General features: G+C 40.4%; 1 protein-coding gene across 1 annotated transcript in view; it reads right to left on the minus strand.

Moving 5' to 3' along the window:
* ROR2 (receptor tyrosine kinase like orphan receptor 2) overlaps positions 1–24,285 on the minus strand; it is a 160,117-nt gene that overhangs the window by 69,284 nt on the left and 66,548 nt on the right. The window contains exon 2 of the mRNA XM_083187744.1: positions 97–174. Coding sequence (XP_083043870.1) covers positions 97–174 — 78 coding nt within the window. The remainder of the gene's footprint in view (positions 1–96; positions 175–24,285) is intronic.

Below are 24,285 nucleotides of genomic sequence, written 5' to 3' on the forward strand. Positions count from 1 at the left end.
AATGGCTGTATATATTCTGCATGACCAACAAACATCAGATGGTGTTACACCTGCTCCATTAATCCCGAGTACTTTATAGAAATGTGTTTTACTTACCCTTAGGAGTTGGTACAAGCCTGTCATGGTTATCCACTTGTGCCAAAGGTTCACTCAAATCTGGAAAATCAAGTTCACCTGCAATATACAAGATATGGTCCTCAGTCAATACACAAAGTATTTACTGTACTGTACATAGAAAGTAGCAGATCATTAAGCTAGGCTACAACTAGACCCATAACCCATAGCAACATTAAGAAATGAGTGACATTCCTCTCTATAGCATTTGTTCATGTTATGCACCATACAATGCTCAAATACATTTTATGCCTGAGTTCACATAATGGGGCAAATGTAGTCAGCCTTAACAAGAGATAAATGCAAGGGTGATAAAGAGAGATAAACGTCCAGCCAATCAGCTCCTTACTGACTTTTTTCAAACACAGCCTGTAACATGGCAGTTAGGAGGTGATCTGCCTAATGTCACATAGTGCACACAGTTCACATTATGCCGCAGTTCATACAGTTCACATTATGCCATATTTTAGTGCTCCCAATTCACATTATAGCACACAGTGTCTCCAATTCACAATATGCCCAGTGTAGTCATCCCAGTTCACATTATGCCAACAATTTTCCTCCAGATCACATTATGCCAAGCAGTGACCAAGTTCACATTATGACACATATTGCCTCCAGTTCACATTATGCATCACAGTGACCCAAAGTTCACATTATGACACACAGTGAACAAAATTTCACATTGGTGGGCTCTTGCTTACTGCACTCTTCACTGACAGCCTAGCCTGACAGATGGCAATTACCTGCCACACTGTCCAAATATCTGTGAGCTGGGTGAATCAGCCAGGATCTCCCTCTACTAAAGCATGCACAATTAGCTAGATGTTGAAAGTTTCTATCCTTATCGATGCGATCTGAGAAAACACTGGATTCTCCCAACAGCATAGGCAGTCATGAGCTTTGAGTAGGTAATGTAGGCCCCAGAGATGTTTTGGACACATTGCAAGTCAAAACAAATGCAAGAGCCAATTTTTACACTTAAGGTGCATACACATTAAGACGACACTGCAAATGATAGAATGTCATTCATGGTTTCCCCTGAACTGCCTGGACAAACGACACAGTGCATACACACTGAACAATTTTACAAAACATATCTTCAGCAGCCACACGCAGGAGTATTCTTTCTCTGACGTTCTCAGATTGAGCTGGGTGTGCAGATGACAGAGGACATTACTAACAACCCACGGAAGCGAGTGTACACACAATAAACATGAAAATTACATTATGGTGCATATCGTTTAATAGTCATCGACTCTATTGTATACACATCTTTAGGGAAGCCAAAGTCTGCAGGAACATGCATAAATGTGATAACTGCAAGAACCCTTGTCATCAGTGTATTGCATGTCCATTGCTATGCTGTTGCTCCATTTATGCTTGTATAAACAATAATAAAGCTGTGTCCATATGTGTATTATTTTTATATATTACTACTATATTCTGCAGTTGGGAACAATACAGTGATAAAAAAAGGTAATAGTAAGAAAAAGAGCGCACTGCAACAGTAATCTGGATTTTCTACCACACCTACACACACAAGACACACACACACATTAGGATCTATCTTGCCAGCAGACAATTAAGTTGCTGGCATATTTTTGGACAGTAAATGTAAACTCACACAAACCATACCTATAGTAACCTCCTGCTGTTTTTCCTGACCATTAGATAGTTCTGTATACTACACTGTGCATCACAGATCCACATAAGTCATCCATGAATGTTAGATGAACTGAAGACCCCAGTAAAATATACGTTATAAAGCAGTCTCAGGACCCCTGGGGTTGAGGAATTTATCAGCATCACTTTTTCCCATAGAAAAAAATATCAGCTGATCACTATCAAAGTCATGGGGGTATATTCAATGACTTTTGCAAGCTGTGACAGGGAGCAATGCTGACTGCTCGCTGTCACAGCTCGCACGGTCAGTATTCTACTGACCCCCTGCACGCGCCGTTTCCATGTCGCTGTGTTTTTGCAGCAACGTGGAAACAGCGCTTGCGGACGCTAAATCAGCAAGGCTCCAGGCTAAATGCAGTGGGCTCCCTGCATTAGTCGTGAGCCTCGCTGTTTGGGAGAATCCTCAGCATCATCTGACAGCAAGGGTTCACCCGGAACATTGAATAGGGTGAGCGACCAGTGCAGGGGTTGGATGGCCTTGTTTTTGGTGATCCCTTCCTTTTAACCCCCTCACCGGCCGCATTGAATACGGGCCATAAGGTGATAACAATATGCAGAGTGCAAATGAGAGATGGGCAAAACATGTCAACATTTCTGTGAGTTCTGCAAAATATCAGCTAAATATACCAGCATCACTCACATTTGTTATATAAATTCAAACAAAAAAATGTTGAGTAAAATTTTTTTATATTTCCTATTTAAGGTAAACATTACTAATCATTATGATGAATAATAATGTTTTCTTGGCACTTTTCACACCAACGTTGACAAATTCACTCGGCACTCCAAGGGTTCATTGAAATATTACAGGTCATTTGGAACATGTACTTGCTCTTACAAGTTAACTATTTGGACCACTCACTGCATCAGCTAGGACTGTGTGTGACCACAAACAGCAGGATCTTGGTGCTAACAGACCACAACTGCACATGACTTCCATCAAGCACTGGAAACTGGAACAGCGCAAGATGTCATGGAGCTGCTCCCAGCACTGCCTTCAATGAAATACCTATTTTTAAGCCACTTAATTACTACTGCAACCTAACACCACCCACACTGTAAATACTGTGTTGCAAAGCTGACCCTTAACACTGGAGGTTATGGTTAAAACCTTTGATATATCTTTTCCACAGGATTTCGTAGTAATGTCCCAGACTAAAAAGCTCGGAACGCATGATAATAGCAGTTAATCTACATTCGTATAAAATGCTGTACAGGGATCTGACTAAATGCAGATTTCATGCTGAGCATAATGAGCTGCTGCTGCCCAGTACCTGGATTGGAATGCTTGCTCGGGCTCATTAAAACCAATCCAGCCTGTTAAATATATGTCTATTCACATTCTAATTTCATTTTGTGCATTCACTTATTTCTGCAGAACTATAGAGCTTTCAGGCTCGGCTTTGCCGTTGGCCTGGCCGAAGTGTTCTACTGTTACATAAAAACATTTGTAATCAATTTCAGGATTGCTTTCTTTGGCCAACTACAAAACTGTTTATTTTCACAATGTAATGGCACAGTACTTAGGAAAAATGTACTTGCTCTAGATAACTACAATGGGCACATTGTGCACCAAGGCAAATACTTGTAAGTGGTGGTTTAAAAATACATTTTGTGTACCCATGGGTAGGTTTTCAAGAAGAATTTACTGGCTACAACTTAAAAACAATCTATGCATGCAAGGCAGCCTTTATTGAATAATGACGAATGGTTTAATCATTACAGTATATCTGAAAACCCGATGGACTATTGGCGATAGAAAGTAACTTCTACATAATGAGTACATAGTATACATTTATGTTTTCATTTAAGCAACTGACATAAATCTCTGTTTATAGATGTGTATTGGAGCATACTTGTTACTTTTAAATAACATCATTTGCCATTTATTTTCCAGGCCAAGACTTTTAGAACACGGAACTTAAAAGCTACAAATATAACTTTGTTTAAATATAACAAGTGGAATACATTAATTTGGCATTTCATTTAATAACAGTAAAATGCTTATTTTACTCTTTTGTTTATATAGGGTTTTCCCCATGATGTTTCTATGAACATTTGTAATATATGGCTAATGGGGTTCATTCATATTGAATTGGGCACTATCCTATTGCTAGCAGTAATTTACTGCGTGGCAAAAAAAAAGGCTTTTTACTTGTAATTATAACCTGTTTTTACCTTGCGGTAGATTACCTATTTACAGGTGATAAAATATGGAATACGGAATAAGTTCCAGAAAGAAAAACAGGTCTCTAAAAGGTGCCCACACATGGTAAGATTTTCTGAACAAGCCAATTTTCCTTAACACCCAGAACACTCTTGGCCAAACAATATCATGCAGTCACACGGAACGATAATGTTAACGATCAGAGGATTAGATCTGTCATTTATCAATTGCAAATCATTGACAAATCACTGGCGCTTTATTCATCATGAGTACACACGGAACAATGTGCCAAATCATGCATGTCAGGTCATTTATCTTTCTGAATGTTGAAGGGATCAGTCAGCTACATGAACGTCCGTCACTTAAGCACATTGGATCGTTATCATGCCCACACTCGGAACGTTTTAAATGATTGGTCGTTCAAATTGGTTGAAAATTACCATATAGTTTAAAATAGCTTACCGTGTGTAGGCAGCTTTAAGCTGGGTACACACCTAAAGATTTATCTGTCCAATCTGTCTGGTGGGGAAAAAAGATCTGGTACTGTATGGGACAAGTAACAATCAATCGTTTGCTCTCAAACGCTGGAAAACAGACAATGGTCACGCAGACATATAGGTTACATCCGTCTAATTTAAAATCTATACAAAAAAAATGTTTTTGTTTCTTTTCCAGCATTAGGAAGCAAATGTTTGATTGTCATTTGCTCCAATACAATACCAGATGTTTGTTCCCACCAGACAGATTGAACAGACAAATCAGTAGGTGTGTGTCCAGCTTTAGGGCTGGTAATTGGGGGATTCTGTTCCATGTGCCTGAGGCACGGGAATCCTAATTCCCGATAGCCGATGAGCAGGGCTATTTCGATAGCTTCTGGTAATGGTAATTTACCACAGAAGTGCTGTTCATTCAAAAAGCAAATACAATTATAAGATAGTATTAATTATTATATACAATATTAATACTTTTTTATATAAAAAAATAAAATACATTTGAGAGACTTGGGGTGGTATTCAATCACCGGCGACCATCTCCTGAGGGGGAGATGGCCGCCGGGCCCTATTCAATGCTGTCTTCCCCGAAAGCATTGAACAGGGGAGCTTGGCAGAACATGCCCGACTTCACAAGCAGTCAGGCTCATTCTGTCATGAACGGCCTGGGAAGTGACGAGCTGCCGGCTGCAGCTCGCCTCTTCCTGGCCGCAACTCGTGGCTACGCCCCCTCCTCATCCCACTGCAGATGGGACATTGAATCCCGCCTGCGTGCTCTCGGTCAAGCAGACCAAGAACGGGACAGGGCCACGGCTGTCGAGCAAGCTTTATGTCTCACAGTTTATTTTTTATGAAGTTTTACTTTAAAAATAAAACAAAAACAATTTAATTTGTATTGCTCCTTATAAGGCTTTTGATGTACTTTTTCAATTTAAATACTTGGAATGAGTGATAGATGTTTAAATAAATATCACAATACTTATTGAACAATTTCTGATATAATTTTCCACTAAACAAAACTGTTATGCACCTCAAAGACAGGGCAAGTTTAGTACCTTTCATGCCCAGGCCTCTACAACAGTCATGCACCGAAAATATTTCACACAGTATGTGTCTGACTGCTCTGGTAAACCTACCCAATACGTTCAGTGCTACTTTCCATTGTACATAAACACACTTTAAACATGTTATCAGGTTGTCCTTCAAAGACAAATCATCCCACCAGTGGCAGCACTGCACAAGTCGTTTTATCTTTATCTGCTTGACCCTTTAGTATTAGAACAACATTGACAATCCCCTGGCATAAATCTTCACTTCTCAGAAAACTTCAGCAAAGGTCGTTTCATTCATTCCCACTTCTTTGAAATAGCAATGTATGCAGCTGTCTCATCGCCATAGTGCTAACATGACGCTTCCACAAGAGACCGGCCCAGCTAATTGCATCTATGCATTTAATTAAACGCTCTTGGCATTCAGAGAAGTGTATTTTGTACCTTCTATTCACAGTATTTGATCCTTATTTTAAAAAAATGCTGTTCAATTCCTCATGAATGTTTGTTAAATTACCCTTTTAATTAGCCTTTTATCCACATGGGGCCTACAAACGTAATTATTCAGGGGCATTTTCTAAGCGATCTCATTTGTGTATGGGCCATACTGATAGCAATGTGGAGAACACAGATTAGAAATGTAAAGGAATCTATTTTTACATGAATTCACTTAAATTTCTTATAATTAATGTATTTTATTTATTTAATGCCCATTACATTGTACAAAAAAAGCAGTACAAACAAAACAAGAAAAAAGTACAAAAGAGTGAAGCTGTGTACTCAGAGAGACCATGCGCATCAGCACCAGCCAAAGGGCGTAGGCACCTGCCAATGCCAGCTGTGCAGAGCGGCGTCAGGAGACTTCTGCATTCTGCAGAAGAGTGATTGAAACCCAACTTTCAGTGCAATGCTGTGTGCTGGAAGTCTAGCTCCAATAATTTCAGAAATTGCACAGGGTCACCAATTTATAGAATAGTGAGAAAGCAATCCAAATTCATCCAGTTATTTTTGCATAAGGCCAAAACAAACTGGTCAGGAGGCTCCCAAAAATTGGTTCCACCTCCCAGCCCCCTGGGAAAGTGGGCAAGCCTCCCGCTTGCTGGCCAAAATCCCCGCACCCCCCTGTCCCGGCATTGTGCATAATTTGGGGCCAATTGTTGTCAGACTTGTCCCTCCCCCCCCCCCCCCCCCCCCCCCGATGTGTTGCCTCTCTGGGCTTCTCCCGGAGAGGTGAAATTAAAAGTAGGCATATATGATAAAGTGCCCCAGTAGCTCTGTCAAAACAACAACTGCAGCTTACGTTTGTGATAAAAACATGTTTTTCCTTTCTCTCTCCACTTTTATGGGGGCACAGAAAACAGTGGCTGCATAAATATGAATCGGTCTCTGCTGAGCATAGTCTTTATATGTGCATACCATGAGCACTGTTGGGGTTATTTTTTTCCTTTTTTATACTGGAATAGGGAGTAAATAAATAAAAAAATAAAGAGTACTGTACATCCATGTTTCCTGATAATTTATTAGATTGTTCTCATGTACATTCACAGAATTGAAAAATGGACTGTGTTAGTTACATCATCCTAATGCTACCAATACATTTTATAGAAAACATATCTTTGACATAGAATTTGACTTATTTTATAAGAAAAGCTTTAACATGTTGTGTTTGTGAAATAAGTAATGTTTTAGTACAATTACCTTCCAACACATATAAACCACTAATTTGTTACGTTATCCAGATGTTACTAAATCAAAACATTCAAATATTGTAAACTGTAGCGTAGGTCATGAAACAGCCAATCACTGCTTCAGCTAAGTACATGACATTTATATTTATGTGTCTGTCTCATTCTCCAATCAGGTGTGGAAGGCTGACCTTCTGACCTTCCATTGCTATTGCCAAGGGTAAATATTGAAACACCATGGTTATCAGCTACTTTACCCCCTCTCCCTGTCTGTCCTCTGGTGATGAAAGGATAATCACCAGACCCTAATTCTGCTGTTTACAGACATGTTGTTACTGCTTGTTGTACTCACCGTCATCAATATGTATATACGGAGAGAAAGAGAGAACATGGGAGTTTTACTACTTTTTTATAAAGTGAAGGCTGCAGCGCTCAGAGTAATGAAGCAAAATTACACCACCACCAATGAAAAAGAAATATATTTTTTGTGGATAGGTAAGCAACCTTCAGTAGTAACTTACATCCTCCAAAATAAAACTTACTTTATTGCAGTTTGTTCTAATATTTTCTCCGTAAAAATTAACTTTTTTGACCTTCTAAGAAAACCCAACCTTTGGTGCTCCTTAGACAATGAGCCTAGTGTACATTTTGATTCAACTGCCAAGCTGATTACTTTGGCTGTGAGAGAAACCGGCTACTTAGCTTACTGAATCAAGTCCATTCATTGAAATTTGGCCTTTCTTCCCCCCTCCTATAGCCTCACTATTCCTGGCAACTGATTGCATAGTGGTTTTGGCAAGTACGTCAAGGTAGTCACATCTTACAGGGTTGGAGCCATATGATTATTTACTCCATGTAATTGCTACAGTAAATTCAATGCATTCTGTTTTATTGTTTGGTCATCCTACCTGTGTATGGTAGAAATAGTTGCCTATCATATATAGTAAAATGTTACCTTTCACAGTTGCGAATCACTGACATTTGCAACACAGTTGTTTCGGAATACCAAACTCGGCTTACCAAGCTTGTTTACTGTGTATAGACCAGGCTTAAAATGGTCAACATGATACATTTTTCTATGTGTCAACAATAAAGATGATTATTTTTTACTACTTGGTAGTAAACATGCAATCTTTGTGAGGATGCCAAGAGTGGGGCCTTCCTATCTATGCATTGTATATGCATTGTACAATGAGGGATTTCAATTAGTTATGAACTCGTTCTGAAGGTCCAATTTTTGTTTTACGTCTCTGACTTTTAGGGGGGTATTCAATCACCCACAGCCATCTCCTAACTGGGAGATGGCTGCGGGGCCCTATTCAATGAACAGTGTCTGTCTCGTTCTCGTTCAATGACAGTGTCTGTTCTCGTTCAATGACAGCATTGAACAGGGGACTTCACAAGCAGTCGGGCTCGTTCTGCTGAGAATGGCCGGGAAGTGACGAGCTCCCGGCCGCAGCCCCCTTTTCAGTTCAACAGCTGTGACCCCACATTGAATACCCCCCTTAGCCAGAGAATATCTAAGTAAAGATTCCCCCATTACTGTAAATACGGCATGTATGATAGAAATCAAAATCTGATGAAGTTTAATAATCTAAACTAAAACTGTGTCTAGTTAGATAGTAAAACTGAGAATTTTACAAAAATACTGGAAAAAGATCTATTACAATATATATCCTATCAGATGTTAATGCTGGTTTCATTAGATGCCGCAATTGAACATGCCAGGAAAGGGTGGTAGCTCCAGGCATTAACACCCAGGGCTATTCAATTGCAGCCCTTTTGCTTCACACAGAAAATGACTTACTAACACATGTTAACCCAATGAGTCTTGGATAAGTTCCTGCAGCACAGTCCAAAATCCAAATAGGGGAGCCCCACCAACTATCAATGAGTCCGTTTGGAATGGCAGTTGGTGCAGCTTCCCTATTTGAATTTTAAACTATGCTTCAGCACCTCCTCTGGACCCGCCACTGGTTAACATTGACATTTAATATGGTTTCTTATTGAATAGCCCCAACAGGTCAACTAGCCTTTTGAAATCAATTGGATCACTGACTGCAAGGCAGGCCTTCTCACCAACATCAGTTCATGAGCTCAGTGAACGTCTTGTGACTGATATAATGAAAATACCTGCAGACATGTTTTAAATTCTGGTGAAAAGTTTCCTTAGAAGAGTGTAGGCTGTTATAGCTGCAACTATTTATAACTGCGCATGGGTTTGGAATGAGGTGAGTAACAAACTCATTGTACTGTTTATACAGTAACCTTTTGAGCTCAAAACTGGAGTCCAGCTTCTACCATCATATGAGTTGGTACCCTGTATAAACCATCTAGCAATTACCCACTCCTACAAGAACTTTCCACTGCTCTAGGCTTCACACTGCCCACCAGCAATAAATTAGAACAGCAGATGAGCGCTGTCTGCCAGGGCTTCTTTCCTTCACACAAGGTCCTACAAAAGCAATCCCTGGGCTGCTGGCTTGGCCTCCTATTCAATTTCCAACATGGATCACACAACTTGAAATCTGTTGTACTTTTTAAATAGTATGATGATTATATGGGAGTGCTATTCAATTGCATCCACACACTTTTGGCCAAATAACTTATGTCACTTGCTGCAACTGATTAATAGATTCTTAAGGGGTGTACGCACAGGACGATTTGGGCAGGCGATTTTGACTATATAGAAGGTTAGTCGGAATCGTCCCATGTGTACACGATAGCAATGCACGATCCGTGGCATCGCTATCACCCAGCCATATAGACTGTGCAGGCAATTCAATTATGACTAGCTGCCGCACACTGTATTTGGCTGTACACACGGGCTAGCAGCTGGGGATCGCAGCAGTATCTCCGGCAGCTTCATCTTGATTTTGACTAAGCCAAATCGCTTAGTCCAAATCGCCCAGCCCAAGCCCCTGTGTACACCCCTTTAGGCTCTGGCTGCACCTTGTCAAAACTAAGCCTATTAGCAAATTAAGACAAATATGGGGTTTTGCTTGTATGTCTGCAGATACTTTTAAAAGATAAAGTTACCGTAAAATAATCTTGTATGTATCAGAAGCATTACTCCGCAGCATGCACCGGTTTCTGAATCTTTTATTTAATCACTGGATTATAAATAGCAATGCTTCCCTTGAAACAAAAGTGCCTGTTTAAACAAGCTAAATCTCCTCAAACTGCAAAAGAACATCTACTTGTCGCGCTGGTGGTGGAAAATGTATAGAGCAATGTTTTGCTTCACTGCCAACACTGAAAAGCATGTACATCCTCCTGAAATAATTATTTTCACTAAATATTTATGAGACGACATAAAGAGCAATGATGTTCTTGTAGCCATTTGGGTGTGCTAAATTGTGCAATCTGATACTGAAACATGTCATAACATAACCATAGAAGTCATAATATCCCCTACAGATGCAGGGCTGGAATAACAGCACTGTATGCCCTGGGAAAAGCAATGTACTGGGGTCCATTCACAGAAACCAATTAAACAAAAATAATAATAACATGCCATGCAAAATTACACCACACCACAGTGCTGACAGTGAATGGCTGTCAGCACTGTGATTGGTAAATAACTCCAGCCATCCACCAATCAGCATGCTCAAAGCCATTCAGTGACAGTCTGGCTGTAGGCTGTGAGGCAGGTAGCTCTGATGTGTGACAGTCACAGGGCGTCAGGTCACTTACCTGGTCTGTCAGCATTGGGGTCCCAAACATGCCAATTGTGATGTCATGTTTGGAGTGAGATTTGAATCTTTTCCATATAAAATATAGTCTCGGAGCACTGAACAGTGCCACATATAGGCTCATTAACCTTATTCAGTGCACCCAGCGCACTTCCAGTGTACACTGTTCCTGATTTCTATCCTTCCTGTGCTCCATTCCTGGTTTCTGCTATCCTAGTGTTTGAACCTGAATGAGGACCTGTTCCTGAGCTACCTGTTCAGCTCCGACCCTGCCTACATCAGTCGTCTCTGTGTTGAACATCTCACTGCAAATCACTATACCAGCTCAAGTGTATATCAGCCAGAATCGGCTCTACCATTGTGAAGCTTAAGGCAGCTGCCTAGGGGCTCCATAATCTGTGTGGGGACCCCTTAGTCTGACTTTGAAAAAATTAAGGATGACTCTGAGAGACATCCTTGTTGAACTTAATGCAAAGGACATTAATGCAAACAGAACTTGTAAGACCCCAAATCTATACTTTCACCTGAGGTTCTGTTAAGTCGGTATTGGTGTGTAGGTGTTGGAGTGAGCATTAAGCTCAAGTTTTGCCAGGGCTGTCAAAAACCATGCACCGACCCTGATACCAGCTCCGTACTTGGGAACCGAGGGCCGTAACTCGCGTGTAGGACGCAGTGAAGACCTAAATTGCTTGTGAAGGTGCCTGGAGAACACCACTGGCATTTTATACTATGCACATCGGTACTGGTCTCTGCCAAAACCTAAAGTAATGGTTGCATCCTCAATCCACCCAAGAGTTTGTGACAGTAACCACCGCCCCTCAAATTGCTCGTACGCCCCTCAAATTGCTGGCCCTTAGGTAACTGTCAGTTTGCCTATACATATAAATGGCTCTGTACAGATGTATAAGTACGGATCTTGGTTATCAATGACCTAAATAATACCAGTAAGGTATGCAAATCAGAAATACATGTTAAGGAGTGAACTTTTAAGACTGAAAGAATGCTGCAGTAGACAACATTATCAATGTATATATAGGACAGAATTACCTCATTAGCAAAACATTGACTGCTAAAGGCTGAGCTATATACAGATATACAAGAGCTGTATGTATAAAATAGAAGCTAGTAAAAATTTATACTATAGTATTATAATTAATGTATATATAAGAATATATTACATATGGTGTCAATACAATATCCTTAATTAGGCTGGTTTCAGTTCCGACTTAGAAACGAAATGTAAGTGAGACCAAAACTGCAATATACCAAACATCTGTTTCTGATGTTAATAAAACACAGTATATTTAAAGTATGTCTATTTAAGTCCATATGTTGATTTGCAGCAGTGCTAAAACTCCGTTACATAAAGTGCTAGCAGAGAAAACCTGCCACCTCATAAATAAAAGCACTTAGAAGGCAAGAATTACTGAACCTACGCAACCCTGAGTTACCCCACCCCAAATTAATAAATATAATAGCAAACAAATCATCTAGAGTCAGATTCGTTTATCTTGGGCCTATTTAAAGTACATTAAACTAATGAATTTGTCAAACCAGGGTAATGTAACATTTCCATCAAGCCAGCTCATGGTGAACACTACATGAACAGACTGAAGGGACTAAATCTAGGGGACCTATTTTGCAAGCAAAAAGTCATTAATATCATGCGCAACCTAAAGTATGCACTGCACCAGTACACACATTCACAGAGAACAGTCTTTTTGTTTGTCTGAAACAACTGCTGGCGGGGACTTCGCAGGAACAGAAAGTTAGCACAATTGGTGTACCTGAGAAGTTTTTTTGATGCATAGCAGAGAACAGTTATTTAAAAATGCTAACAGTCCCAACAATAGTAAAAAGATAGCTCCAAAGATGCGATTATACCTAAATAGACTCCTGCAATTTCAAATAAAAATAGTATTTGCTGCAAATGTACACAGTGAACTATGAAGGCGTTTGTCTGGCGGCAATTACCCGCTCAGAAGGCAGCAAATATACTGTATGCTGCCTAACAACATACTTGCCTACTTTTGAAAACTAGTTTCAGGGAGATTATAGTTGGTAGTAGAATTTTCGACTGCGCCCCATTGTTATGCTCCACCCAAAGGGCGTGTCTAGTTCCATATATGGAGAGATAGTGAAAAGAGATTGTGAACGTGGCACCTAGAAGCGTGGGTGCGTACTGCTACATCTGAGAGGAATCTTTTAAAATGACATATCCAAATGTAGATGAGCCCCAAATCAGTTAGTAAGAGCTACTATACTTGGTAAAGTGCTGGGAAATGGTGCTGATGATTCAATGTAAATGTATCTATCTCTCATTCCATTTTTATTCCCAAAAATGTAAGTGTAATGTGGGCTAGGTGACATGAGGGAGATTGCTAGACTAATGAGGGAGAGAGGGAGATTGCTGCTGTTTCAGGGAGTCTCCTGCAGAATGCAGAAGGTAGGCAACTATGCCTAACAAGCGGGTCTGAAACAGGTCCATAAATACTACTACACAAACCAATATTAGGTCTTTTCTATCCTTCTATTGGAATACACTGTTTGAAATTGTTATGCAGCAGGACTTTCCTTATTGCATTATGTGGCATTATTCCCTGGGCTCTCAATGTACAGCTAATGTTTGGCTTCTGATTTCATGGTAGTTTGAATAGTGTACAAACAGTTTCCACAATAATACCTAAGGAGAATATGCAGACATTACTGCAATGCACAGACAGTGGCTGGTCACAGAGAAGATTAATAGTACGTTATTGGGCCTAAAGGCCACATAACTAATACAGTATTACCAAGTACAGTCTAAGTGCACAGAGATATTACCTCAGAATAAATAAATCCACAAATCCCTCAAGTCATTCATATACAGTCAGAGCTTGTTTTCTCCCCATTTACCCCTTTCAAGAACGATAATAACATATAGAAAGAAACATCTCTTATGCATAGACACCTCTGTATGATTTTATGTCTCCCACTCGGGCAATCTACTTATACTCATTGATGCTAAATGGATATCGCTGTCAAACTCATTCTCTTGGCAAAAGGACAAAATACACATGCATACAGTATATGTAGTCTTGCTATTGTTTCTAATGCTTGCATGATTCATTTCACTACTGCCTACAACTAATATGCGTTTTCTGCATATACTTATATTTCATTTTTTGAGGAAGTTGCTAATATATTTATCTAACATTCTAATCTGGTTATTCAGTGGTTCACTATTTACACAAGCTGTTGAAATAGCACATGAAGCATCTTACTGATCTTGTTCATAGAGGAAAGTGACATATGGGAATAAAAGAGTCTGCTATTGTGTAAACTCCGGTAGACAGATCTCTGTAGACATTGAAAGTATTAACTATATAATCGTAAAAACTGAGTATATGACATACACAGTAAAAGTTGACTTGTTTTCCATGTGCTCCCTGCTAAGAGCCACCAACTGCCACTAATAATGAAAATAATGTACCTCATTCATATTAACTATTGCAAGATGATGTGCCTGGTATCAACTGGGCAAAGGTTTGCTGGGCAGAACATTTGACCCTCCCCCCCCCCCCCCCTACACGTTACATTTTTTTGGGGAAAACCCTGCTTATTGGGTGGCTGCAAATAGCGGTCACAGTTTCCAGACCACCCAGCAGGTCACATGTTCCAAGACACCCAGCAAGTGCACAGGAAGAGTTCTCCAATAGTCAGTTTAAAACTTGATGTATATGGAGAGAATGAGCTGTGAAGACAGGTGGAGAATTTGTGGGCTTAAAACTGTCACAGCTCCAAGTGAAAGAAAAAACGGTACTTGTTTCCTAGAACGGCCACAATCGGGAGTAATCGTGTACCTTAACTTAAGGCACACGATTAACGCGATGGACCCGATTTCCTTTGAAATCAGGTCCATTTGGCCGGCAAAGGCAAAATCGCGTTGATAGCGTCGGTCGAGTGCCATGTTAATGCAAGTGACCGACGCGATCAATGCGATTTTGCCTTTGCCGGCAAAATGGACCTGATTTCAAAGGAAATCAGGTCCATCGCGTTAATCGTGTACCTTAAGTTAAGGTACACGATTACTCCCGATTGTGGCCGTTCTAGGAAACAAGTACCGCGACCGATGCGATGGACCCGATTTTGCCATAGGGTTCAATGTTGAAATATTTTTAACATTGTAATCGCGTTCATCGCGTCGGTCTTTTGCCATTATAATGGCACAAGATGCGATGGACGAGATTAAGCACATTTTACATAGCTAACAATGGGAAATGGGCCAATATGGCCCATTTCTCATTGTATATGCCCCCGTCATGCCTATAAATTAATGCTCCCCCCATTGTGAGCGGCACCCCACGATTAACGCCAACCCGAAGCGTAGCGAGCCCGCGAGGGGCGGCGGTACGCGTCCTCCGACCTTTTCATACCCCTACTATCCACGCCGGCGTGGAGAATATAAAGTGTGGCGAGCCCGCGGGGGGACGCGTATACCTGTGAAGTATTGTGCGTCCCCTCGCGGGGCTCGCTGCACTCGCCATGCTTCGGGCTCGGTGGCTCGCCACACTTTATATTCTCTACTCCACGCCGACGTGTATAGTAGGGCTATGTAAAGGTCGGAGGACGCGTACCGCCGCCCCTCGCGGGCTCGCTACGCTCGCCACGCTTCGGGTTGGCGTCAATCGTGGGGTGCCGTTCACAATGGGGCCATTTGAGCCATCAGGGGGGTTAAAATTGGGGTCTGGGGACAATTTTACATTGAATCCCATGTAAAATAGGGTCCCAGGGACCCTGTTCACATTTGATTCAATGTAAAAATTGGGTCCATCGCGTCGGTCGCATCCCATGCGATTTGGTCACATGCGATGCGATCAACGCGATTTTTCCGACCCGATCAAAATCGGTGTGGCCGTTCTAGGAAACAAGTACCGAAAGTACATTGCATAAGCCACCATTTTGACAGGCTTTTAACTAGTCAGTGAATAAATCTGAAAAAACCCTTAGGAATTTATCAAAGCTTGCAGAGAGATCAATTGTGATAGATTAAATACCAACCAATCAGTTTGTAACTATCATTTTTCAAATACAACCTGCAAATTATAGAAGCCAATTGGCGGGTATTTTGTGTCTCACAATTTTATCTCTCTCTCTTCTTTGATAAATAGTCCACTAAGGAACTAAAGGCCTGATTCAGACCTATTCGCTGGGCTGCATATGATCACAGCCTAGTGAACAGGTAAATGCCGCCGCCTGCCTGAACACCCTCCCCCTGCCGCGTGAATCCCTGCATTTGTATGCGAGGGGACGTGTACGCTTACATATCCCCTCGAACGGAGGATAAATTATTTGATGGTCGCATGTGCAGACCCCGAATATCAGGGAAGGGTCCGAATTCGGAGCTGTACGAACCGGTCTCAATCGGCCCCTAAGGCTTTCAGAACTTAGTAAATAGCCCCATCTTACTTGCACAAAGAGAACTATAGTGGCAGAGGTTGTTTATTTGTGACATCTCTGGCATTATAGCAATAATAAAGGTATGTACACACGGTGCGATTCTTGTTCGATTAGATCGGGATCAAATCGCTCGAAGCAGTGAACACATTCAATTTTGACTATATAGTACAGATTTCTACACTATAAGGGGTATTCAATCCCCACCACTATTTCTGATGGGGAAAATAGCGGTGGGTACCTATTCAATGCTGTCTTTCCCAATGGCATTGAAGCGGCACCTCGGTCAGAACAGGCCCGACTTTAAAACGGGCCCGTTATGCCAAGAACGGCCGTATCTCGACAATCCATGGCCGTTTTCGCAGATTGGCAGGCAGGACATTAAATCTGACCTGCCGATAAACTGGCGAGTGGGCGGAACACCCCATAGTTTGCCTATTTTTCTCTACGATTTACACTAAACGGGAGCAGGCATTGGAATCAAATCTGGACCAATTGCAGCTGAAAATCTTAATATCTCACCATGTGTTCACATCATAACATTTTCTATACTGTAGAATTAGGCCTTCTGGTTTTTGGAATATATGGAATGTGGAATGTGTGAAAAACAGGACACTCCTGAAACATTAACATCCTGTGCTATAGATGGATGGCTGGATTTTAATAGATTCAATTGTATGCAATATAACTTATCCAAAATCCAAATAGACCTAACTGTGTTTTTACAACAGGGTCACCTGTGGCCTGTTTTTAACTAGAAATGTTCTGAGGAAGAAATAGTGAATTTTGGGACGTTAAATGTAAATATTTTAATACGTGCTTTCAGTGCAATGTAAATTACAAGTGGAAAACAGAACATGTGTAATTTGTCTCTGTCAGACATGAAAACATTTCAAAGATAATTAAAAAGACTAGTTTCTCACATTGCTGTACAGATAATACAAAATTATTAGCCGGGGTCAAAGCCTGAACTTTGCAGCCCTATGTAAGTTATTAAGCATTTCCTTTCTGGCTGAGCCAAATTTGAGATCACTCTATCCTTTAACCTTTTTAATGCATGTTTGTTTTTGTAGTTTCTGCCAAACTAAATCCGTTTAACTCATGGCGGTATTAAGGACTGTAATTTCTTCAGGCAAGCCCAATCTCTGACTCCTGTCCAATGAACAGTCATGAAATGGACCTAGACAAACTGGCTGGCTCACATACTCTAGAATGAGCTAGTTCATTTAACAGCTGCTGAAAGGAAACCATATTCATTTCAGTACCTTGTCCCAGTATATACCTTAGTACGTATGGTGAAAGCAGAAAGAGAAATTGTGGATAAAAAACTATGGACCCTTCGTGTCATCATCCACTCAATACATTGAAGGAAAAACTGGTATTATAGAAGACAATAACTGCAATGAGTTATTTTGTTGTACTAGGATTCCCTATAGTTGCCAAGATCTTGACCAAGGCAGTATTATCAGGATATATAGAAGGTGTTCCTAAATAGCAAAACACTCAGCAGTTGACCAAATCCAAGTATATAACGTCAAAGTAAACAAGTCGATACAAAAAAGTTTTTAATATGTTAATTAATGTCATTAAATCAATGCATACATTGAATACAGCATGAACATAGTGGATGCAACTGACTGTATGGATTATTATAAGGAACTTACAAGTTCCTATTATAAGACTTACAAATATAAAACTATACACGTCTCAGCATATAATTAGTTTGCAAGTAAGCACAAATGAATGTCTTGGTAATGAAAGTTTCACCCAGTAGTTATGAAAACATGGAAGCATGAAAGGCAGACCAATGCAAGTTATGAATTCAGAGGCAAATTTGACATTTGGGCTTCAGGCCTCCACTGTAAAATCTGCCACATTAGTGAGCCAGGTACAGTCTATGGGCAGTATTAAATGCTCCCGATTCACTGTTTTTTTTACGGCGAATCGGGCTGTTTTCACTTCTTGCGTTGAATCTTTTTCACTGAAAATCTTATTCACCCTATTCTATGTTCACTGTCCACCGAAAGCGAACAGTGAATGCCAGCCTCTGTTTCATGCTCGCTGCAATTCACTGGTGTATTTCAATGGGGTTTTTATTGTGATTCGCCGAGAGTGTATTCAATGCTAGGATGAGAACTGTTTTCACCATGACTTTCACCATGATTCACCGTTTTGCATTCGCTATCTTTTTAAGGTGAACTGGAATGTGTTCTTTTAAAATAAAGTGGGTTTTTTTAGGTTTAAAAAACAATCTGAAATTTTATTCTGTGAAGGGGCATGCTATTTTAATTCCTGTGCTGCAAGCACATGAATATATATATATATATATATATATATATATATATATTTTTTTTTACACATTATGCCAGCAAGGGGCGGAGAGCTGCTCATTAGATATTCACTGCACACTGGTCAAGCTCATTACATATGGAGCAGGACCAGTGCAGCGCTCCCCGCACCTCCCTGCCTGCCCTGTCTCCTCTCCGGCCACTGTTCTGCTGCAGGGACCCCTGGCAGGGACACAGGCAGCACAGGGTCAGGTCGGCTAGCGCTGGTGGGTAGGGGGTCCCTGCAGCACATGTGAGACCAGCGGGATCTCACATACACCGTAGGGACCCCCATGTCTGCCAGCACTGGACTACCTGACCCTGTGTTCCTGCCAGCCCTCCTTCTCTCCCACACAGCCTCCAGCACAAGCAGGGAGGCTTCCATCTTCCTGCCTTGTGACGTTCCCCCTGGCTCCCTGCAGCATTCGCTGGGGGGATAAAAATCGCTGTCAGTGGCAGCGAGCCCCTGTGGTTTTTGGGGCACACTTTTTAAAATGATAATGAATGGAAAGTATTTAAAATTTAACTTTTAATGAAAAACTACTACTAAAATATCAGTACGTATGAAATAACAGTTCAAATATGAACTCTAAACATGATGCATAACAAGAATAAAGATCAGTATTTGAACATTTGGTGGCGAATAATGTTTAAGTACACTGGCATGAGAAAATACTGGGGAATCCTGTAATGGATTCAATGTACCAGGCAAAATGGCCACTCACAAACAATATGTCGAATTGGGGTGTACTTGACGCATAACACTATCCCCCTTCGGAAGGATCAATGTGGATAGATAAGGCGGACTGACTTGACTGGGTTCTTAATAGAAGGAGAGAGAACAGAGTGTTAAAGGGTAGATAGCTCCCTTGGCCAAGTGTTTTTCTGCAATCCGGTGTATAACAGTTCCGGGTATTCCCCGTCGGTCACCCCTACGGGTACTGGCCCGGCCAAACACTACTTAGCTTCTGAGTTCGGTATGAGAGTCAGAACCTAAATGCTGTAGATTTATTATGTTCTTTTAAATATGACAAGCAAAATCTCACTGCTTACTGATGCCCCTTAAGTTGCCCATATACTGAGGTGACTTCTCTCCTCGGAGCCGCCCGGGACCTTTTGTGAATCCCGGCGAAGCCTGCCCAGCTCAGAGATTGCTTGTGCAGCCGATGCAACTCGCAGGGTATGTCCAGTGTGATGTGCACGGGACTTTGCATCGCACCGTACCTGCTGTCATTCAACTGCAATTTGGGTTCCTTTCCTGCGACTGATTGCTGCAATTGCAGAAAAAGAGCCCAAATTGCTCATTGTATGGCGGCCTTTAGACTTCACATGGCATGCAATCTATGAGGAAGTGGTCATAACTTCGGCAACGTGTAGGCATGCTTTGCCTGGATCGAGGGGTGATATGTACATAAGAGTGGGTAGCTTGAACAATTTTGTACTCATGAACTTAATAAAGACATGTGTACATGTGCTAACGTACAACTGTAGGTCTTTAACTATACAAACGTAAATATGCAACTGTCTCTGTTAGTATAATTTATTAAACAATTTAGTTTCAGAACAGTGGGCCTTATTCTTAGGTTGGAGTAAAGCAAAAACAGAGTACCAGGTACCTGAGGGTTATGGGTCACAGGGTCAACAAGAGGAAGGTCAACATGGATTAGTTCGACCACTGAAGATTAACATGCATCAAGGTCGACATATCTAAAGGGGGGTTGGGTCAACAGGGAATTAGGTCAACACAAGCATTAGGTTGACATGGGCAAGGTCAACAGTCAAAAGGTCAACATGTGGTTTTTCGCTTTTTTTATCCCGGATGTCGACACAGTTGACATGGACACTAAAAAAGTACATTTTATCTACAGGCCCATGCAAGTTGCATTCTGGAGATGAAAATGGCAGGTGTATGCGCACAAACACTGACATATAGGGACGACAAGTAGGGCTCTCGGAAAGACAGTGTAGTGGCTACCTATCAGAAGCACTCTGTTAATGGAGGTCTAAAGAAGGGAAGAAAATCTCTGATCTGTGTGCTTAGCAGGTAGTGCTTTACTGAAAAACCACTTCCAGTGAAGTCAGTGCAGCAAGGACTCCAACTGGTTTACTGGATCTTACTGGGTTAAATCCACCCCTGGTTAGTAGACAAAAAATGACTTGCAAGGTACTTTTGTGCCCCATGATCTTCATTTTGTCACTGATTCATGTGTACTAAAATGAAAGCTAGGTGCTGTGCAAGTTTCTTCTAGATCCACAGAGGACTTGTAGGAACAATGATTCCAACTGAATAATAGGCGGTAAAAAGTAATCTGGAGCTGGACATCAAAGTGCTCTATATTTAACAGCAGAAGCATTTCTTCAATGATATATTCCTTTAATGATAAATGATACGAAGGGTTGTAAAGTTGGATCAAAGACAAGTTTCACAAATGAAAAGGAAATTCCTTGCTATACTGTACATGGAGGCGATAATACAACACTTAGCATCGCACAGCAGGAGAAACATTTAACAGTCTGAATATCTCCCGCTGAAGAATACTGTGGAAAATGTCCCAGTCATTAGGTAAATCTATAAATCTTTCTTGGAAAGATATGACTTGGATGAAGGCAAGTACATGTTGTGACCATGTTATTTTACTTATTTGTATGCTTGTCATATTAACTCTGTATATTTTTATTAGTAGGACTAAAATGTTCTAACTTTTTTGGACATTATCCCATACCAAATGAATCAATCTAGTGTGCACATAACATACCTACCATACCATGCACATGTTTATGTTGAAATTAATCACACTGTTTCCTTCATACAGCCTACTTCAATGATCATCAGTGCACTGTAAGATACATTTAACTCAACCATTAAATTGAAGATGAAAACTCATTTAATTAAAGTTGATGCTTTTTATTCCTAAATAAATACATTTTAAATGATGCATTTCCTAAGGAAGAATAATGACAAGCCTCGTTCCCACTTGCCATTCCAATTTAGCAGCACAGAAAGAAAGCTAAGCACAAAGGTTTAATAAAATGTTAATTTCAAATCATACATTCCAAGGAAGCAACAATACCACACAAATTGGTACAGCTGCATAAAACTGTGCTACCCCCAGGTGAACTTTTTATTATGTTTTGACAAGATTTATTAGCATTGAGAGTATAGTATCATTTAAAGTCAATTTTCCAGCCGGTTCCTGCAGACAGCTTGTGCCACGTTTTGCACTTTTAACCCTTTGAGTGCCAACTTTGCTGTGAACGATCCTCAAAATATCCGCTAAAAATGCCAGCATCGCTGTGAGCAACGCTAACATTTTTAACGAACGTTGGCACTCAAAAGGTTTAATTAAATGGTTTGCTTGACAATCTTCACACCAATTTTGACAAATGCCCTAGGCACTCCATGGGTTGAAAGTAATGTAGTAACATTCAGTAGGAAACGTAACAATCTTTTCACATATGGCCCTTGCAAAGCAATAAGCCTGCAATGAAATATCAAGTCTGACTAAATATAGACCTAAATCCAGCTATTTACCTATTTTACTACCAGTTCCTTAGATAGTGCTGCAAATGTATTGATATATAGGCCCATACTTTACCGTTATTGTCATAATCCTGCACTTGTTAAAATCCTTCAGTGTATGGGTGCAGAGCTGGATCGGGGTTGTGTACGAAATCCCAGCAGTCATGATCCCGACAATCAGAGGAACGACAATGGGATCCCAATGTAAAGAATTTTGACAGATCCCAGTAAGTATTTTTACCTTAACTCTAATCTGTCCCACAGCCTAACCCTAAACTCCTCCTCCCACTGCCTAACCCTAACCTCCTCCCACAGCCTAACCCTAACCTCCTCCCACAGCCTAACCCTAACCTCCTCCTACCACAGCCTAATCCTAATCACACCTTATCTTTGAGAAAGCCGCTAACATGAGGAAGCGGGGAAACGCGTCACTTCGCAATCCATTCTGCTAAATTGAAAGGTACCGCCGGCCGGCTCATTGGAGCGCTTTACCGCAATTGTGCTGCGTCTCCATTTCATACACTCGAGTGCTTTTCTGTGGACCGATACTAGCAGTATCTCCCTGACGTCTTCCAGCCCACTAAAAGAGGAATGTGGTAACTATACTAAAATTGCAAACTAACACCACTAATACAGGACTGTTAATATTTAACCATTGACAACATTGGACTATTTATAATCTTCCACAGTCATGAGGCTGGCTTAAGTGGATTTTTTCATGCTTTGTTCAAAGGTATATTGGGTTATTTTTCACCTACAACAATTTTTTTTATATATATATTTTTTATCTTTTCTCAGGGTAATCCTGATTTTTATTGTGTATTTTTCTATTTTCTATTGTCATTGTTTGGTATTGGCCGGTACCTTTGTGATCGATTATTAAATTATTTTTAATATTTAATTTTTGTCTGTATCTATATGTTATAATTGCTAACATAGACTGTTTTAAATTCTATCCCTCAAATCCAAGCGCTTTCTTATATTTTGTTCTTTAATCCTAACCTCCTCCTCCCACAGTTTAAAGTCCATTAAAAGTGTTGGACCCAAAAATAAATAAAAAGAATAGTGCCATTTCTTAGAAAATAAATAATGAACATCCTAAATACTATCAAGAAAATATTGTCCCTTTCTAGTAATTCAGAAATATTACCAATGTCGAAAGTGATATGGTTTCTATCTGTTTTATTAAATGTTACCGTTTTACTAAATATTAAATGAAATTTGAGTTATTAGCGGGAAATTTACGAAGATTGCAGTTCTATTTCAAATGGGATGTTGCAACCAATCAGAAACTACTTCTTATTTATTTAGCATCTTCTAGAAGATAAAAGATAGTGGGTCAGATTCTCTAAGCTTCAAAAGTGATAAAATGGAGAGTGATAAACAGTCAGCCAATCAGCTCCTACCTGCCATGTCACAGACTGTGTTTGAAAAATGTCAGGCAGGAGCTGATTGGCTGGCTGTTTATCACTCTCCATTTTATCACTCTCCATTTTATCACTTTTGAAGCTTAGAGAATCTGGCCCATTATCTGATTGGTTGCCCATAGCAACATCACATCTGAAACAGAACTCCCATCTTAGTAAATTTAGCCTATTAGCCACAAAACTGCATGACAGGAGACCCAAACAATTGAGGCGATTTGCAAAGTACACTCTGGACTGCCGCTCCTGTACTGCACTGTAACCCATATAGCTATAGTTCTGGTAAATGCTGAAAGGCATAAGCCAGGCCCGACATACATGCTCTAAACCTTACATCTGAACAAATTCTACTCCCAACAATAGTTGCTGATAATAAAACTAAAATAATTGACTTCGCTTTTTGTTCACATGGCATAAAATATACATCTTCAGCAGACATAAAACTGGTTGAGAAAATTAGAAAATCAAACGTATCTTTATCTTACAAGATATAAAATAAAATAAAAAAAACATTCTGTGTAACACTTCAACATAGTTTATGGAAGCAAAAAAATAAATAAAAAAACCTCATTGCTATGCAAAGCCCCTGTTGTATTTATAAACTGCAATTAGTGTAGTAAAATGCCTGTCATACACATGTACTACTAACATAGGACAGTAGCAGATCTGCTTACAAATGATAGGGACTGTT

Source organism: Crinia signifera, chromosome 1, assembly GCF_055691185.1.
Source record: "Crinia signifera chromosome 1, ASM5569118v1, whole genome shotgun sequence".
Lineage (NCBI taxonomy): Eukaryota > Metazoa > Chordata > Amphibia > Anura > Myobatrachidae > Crinia > Crinia signifera.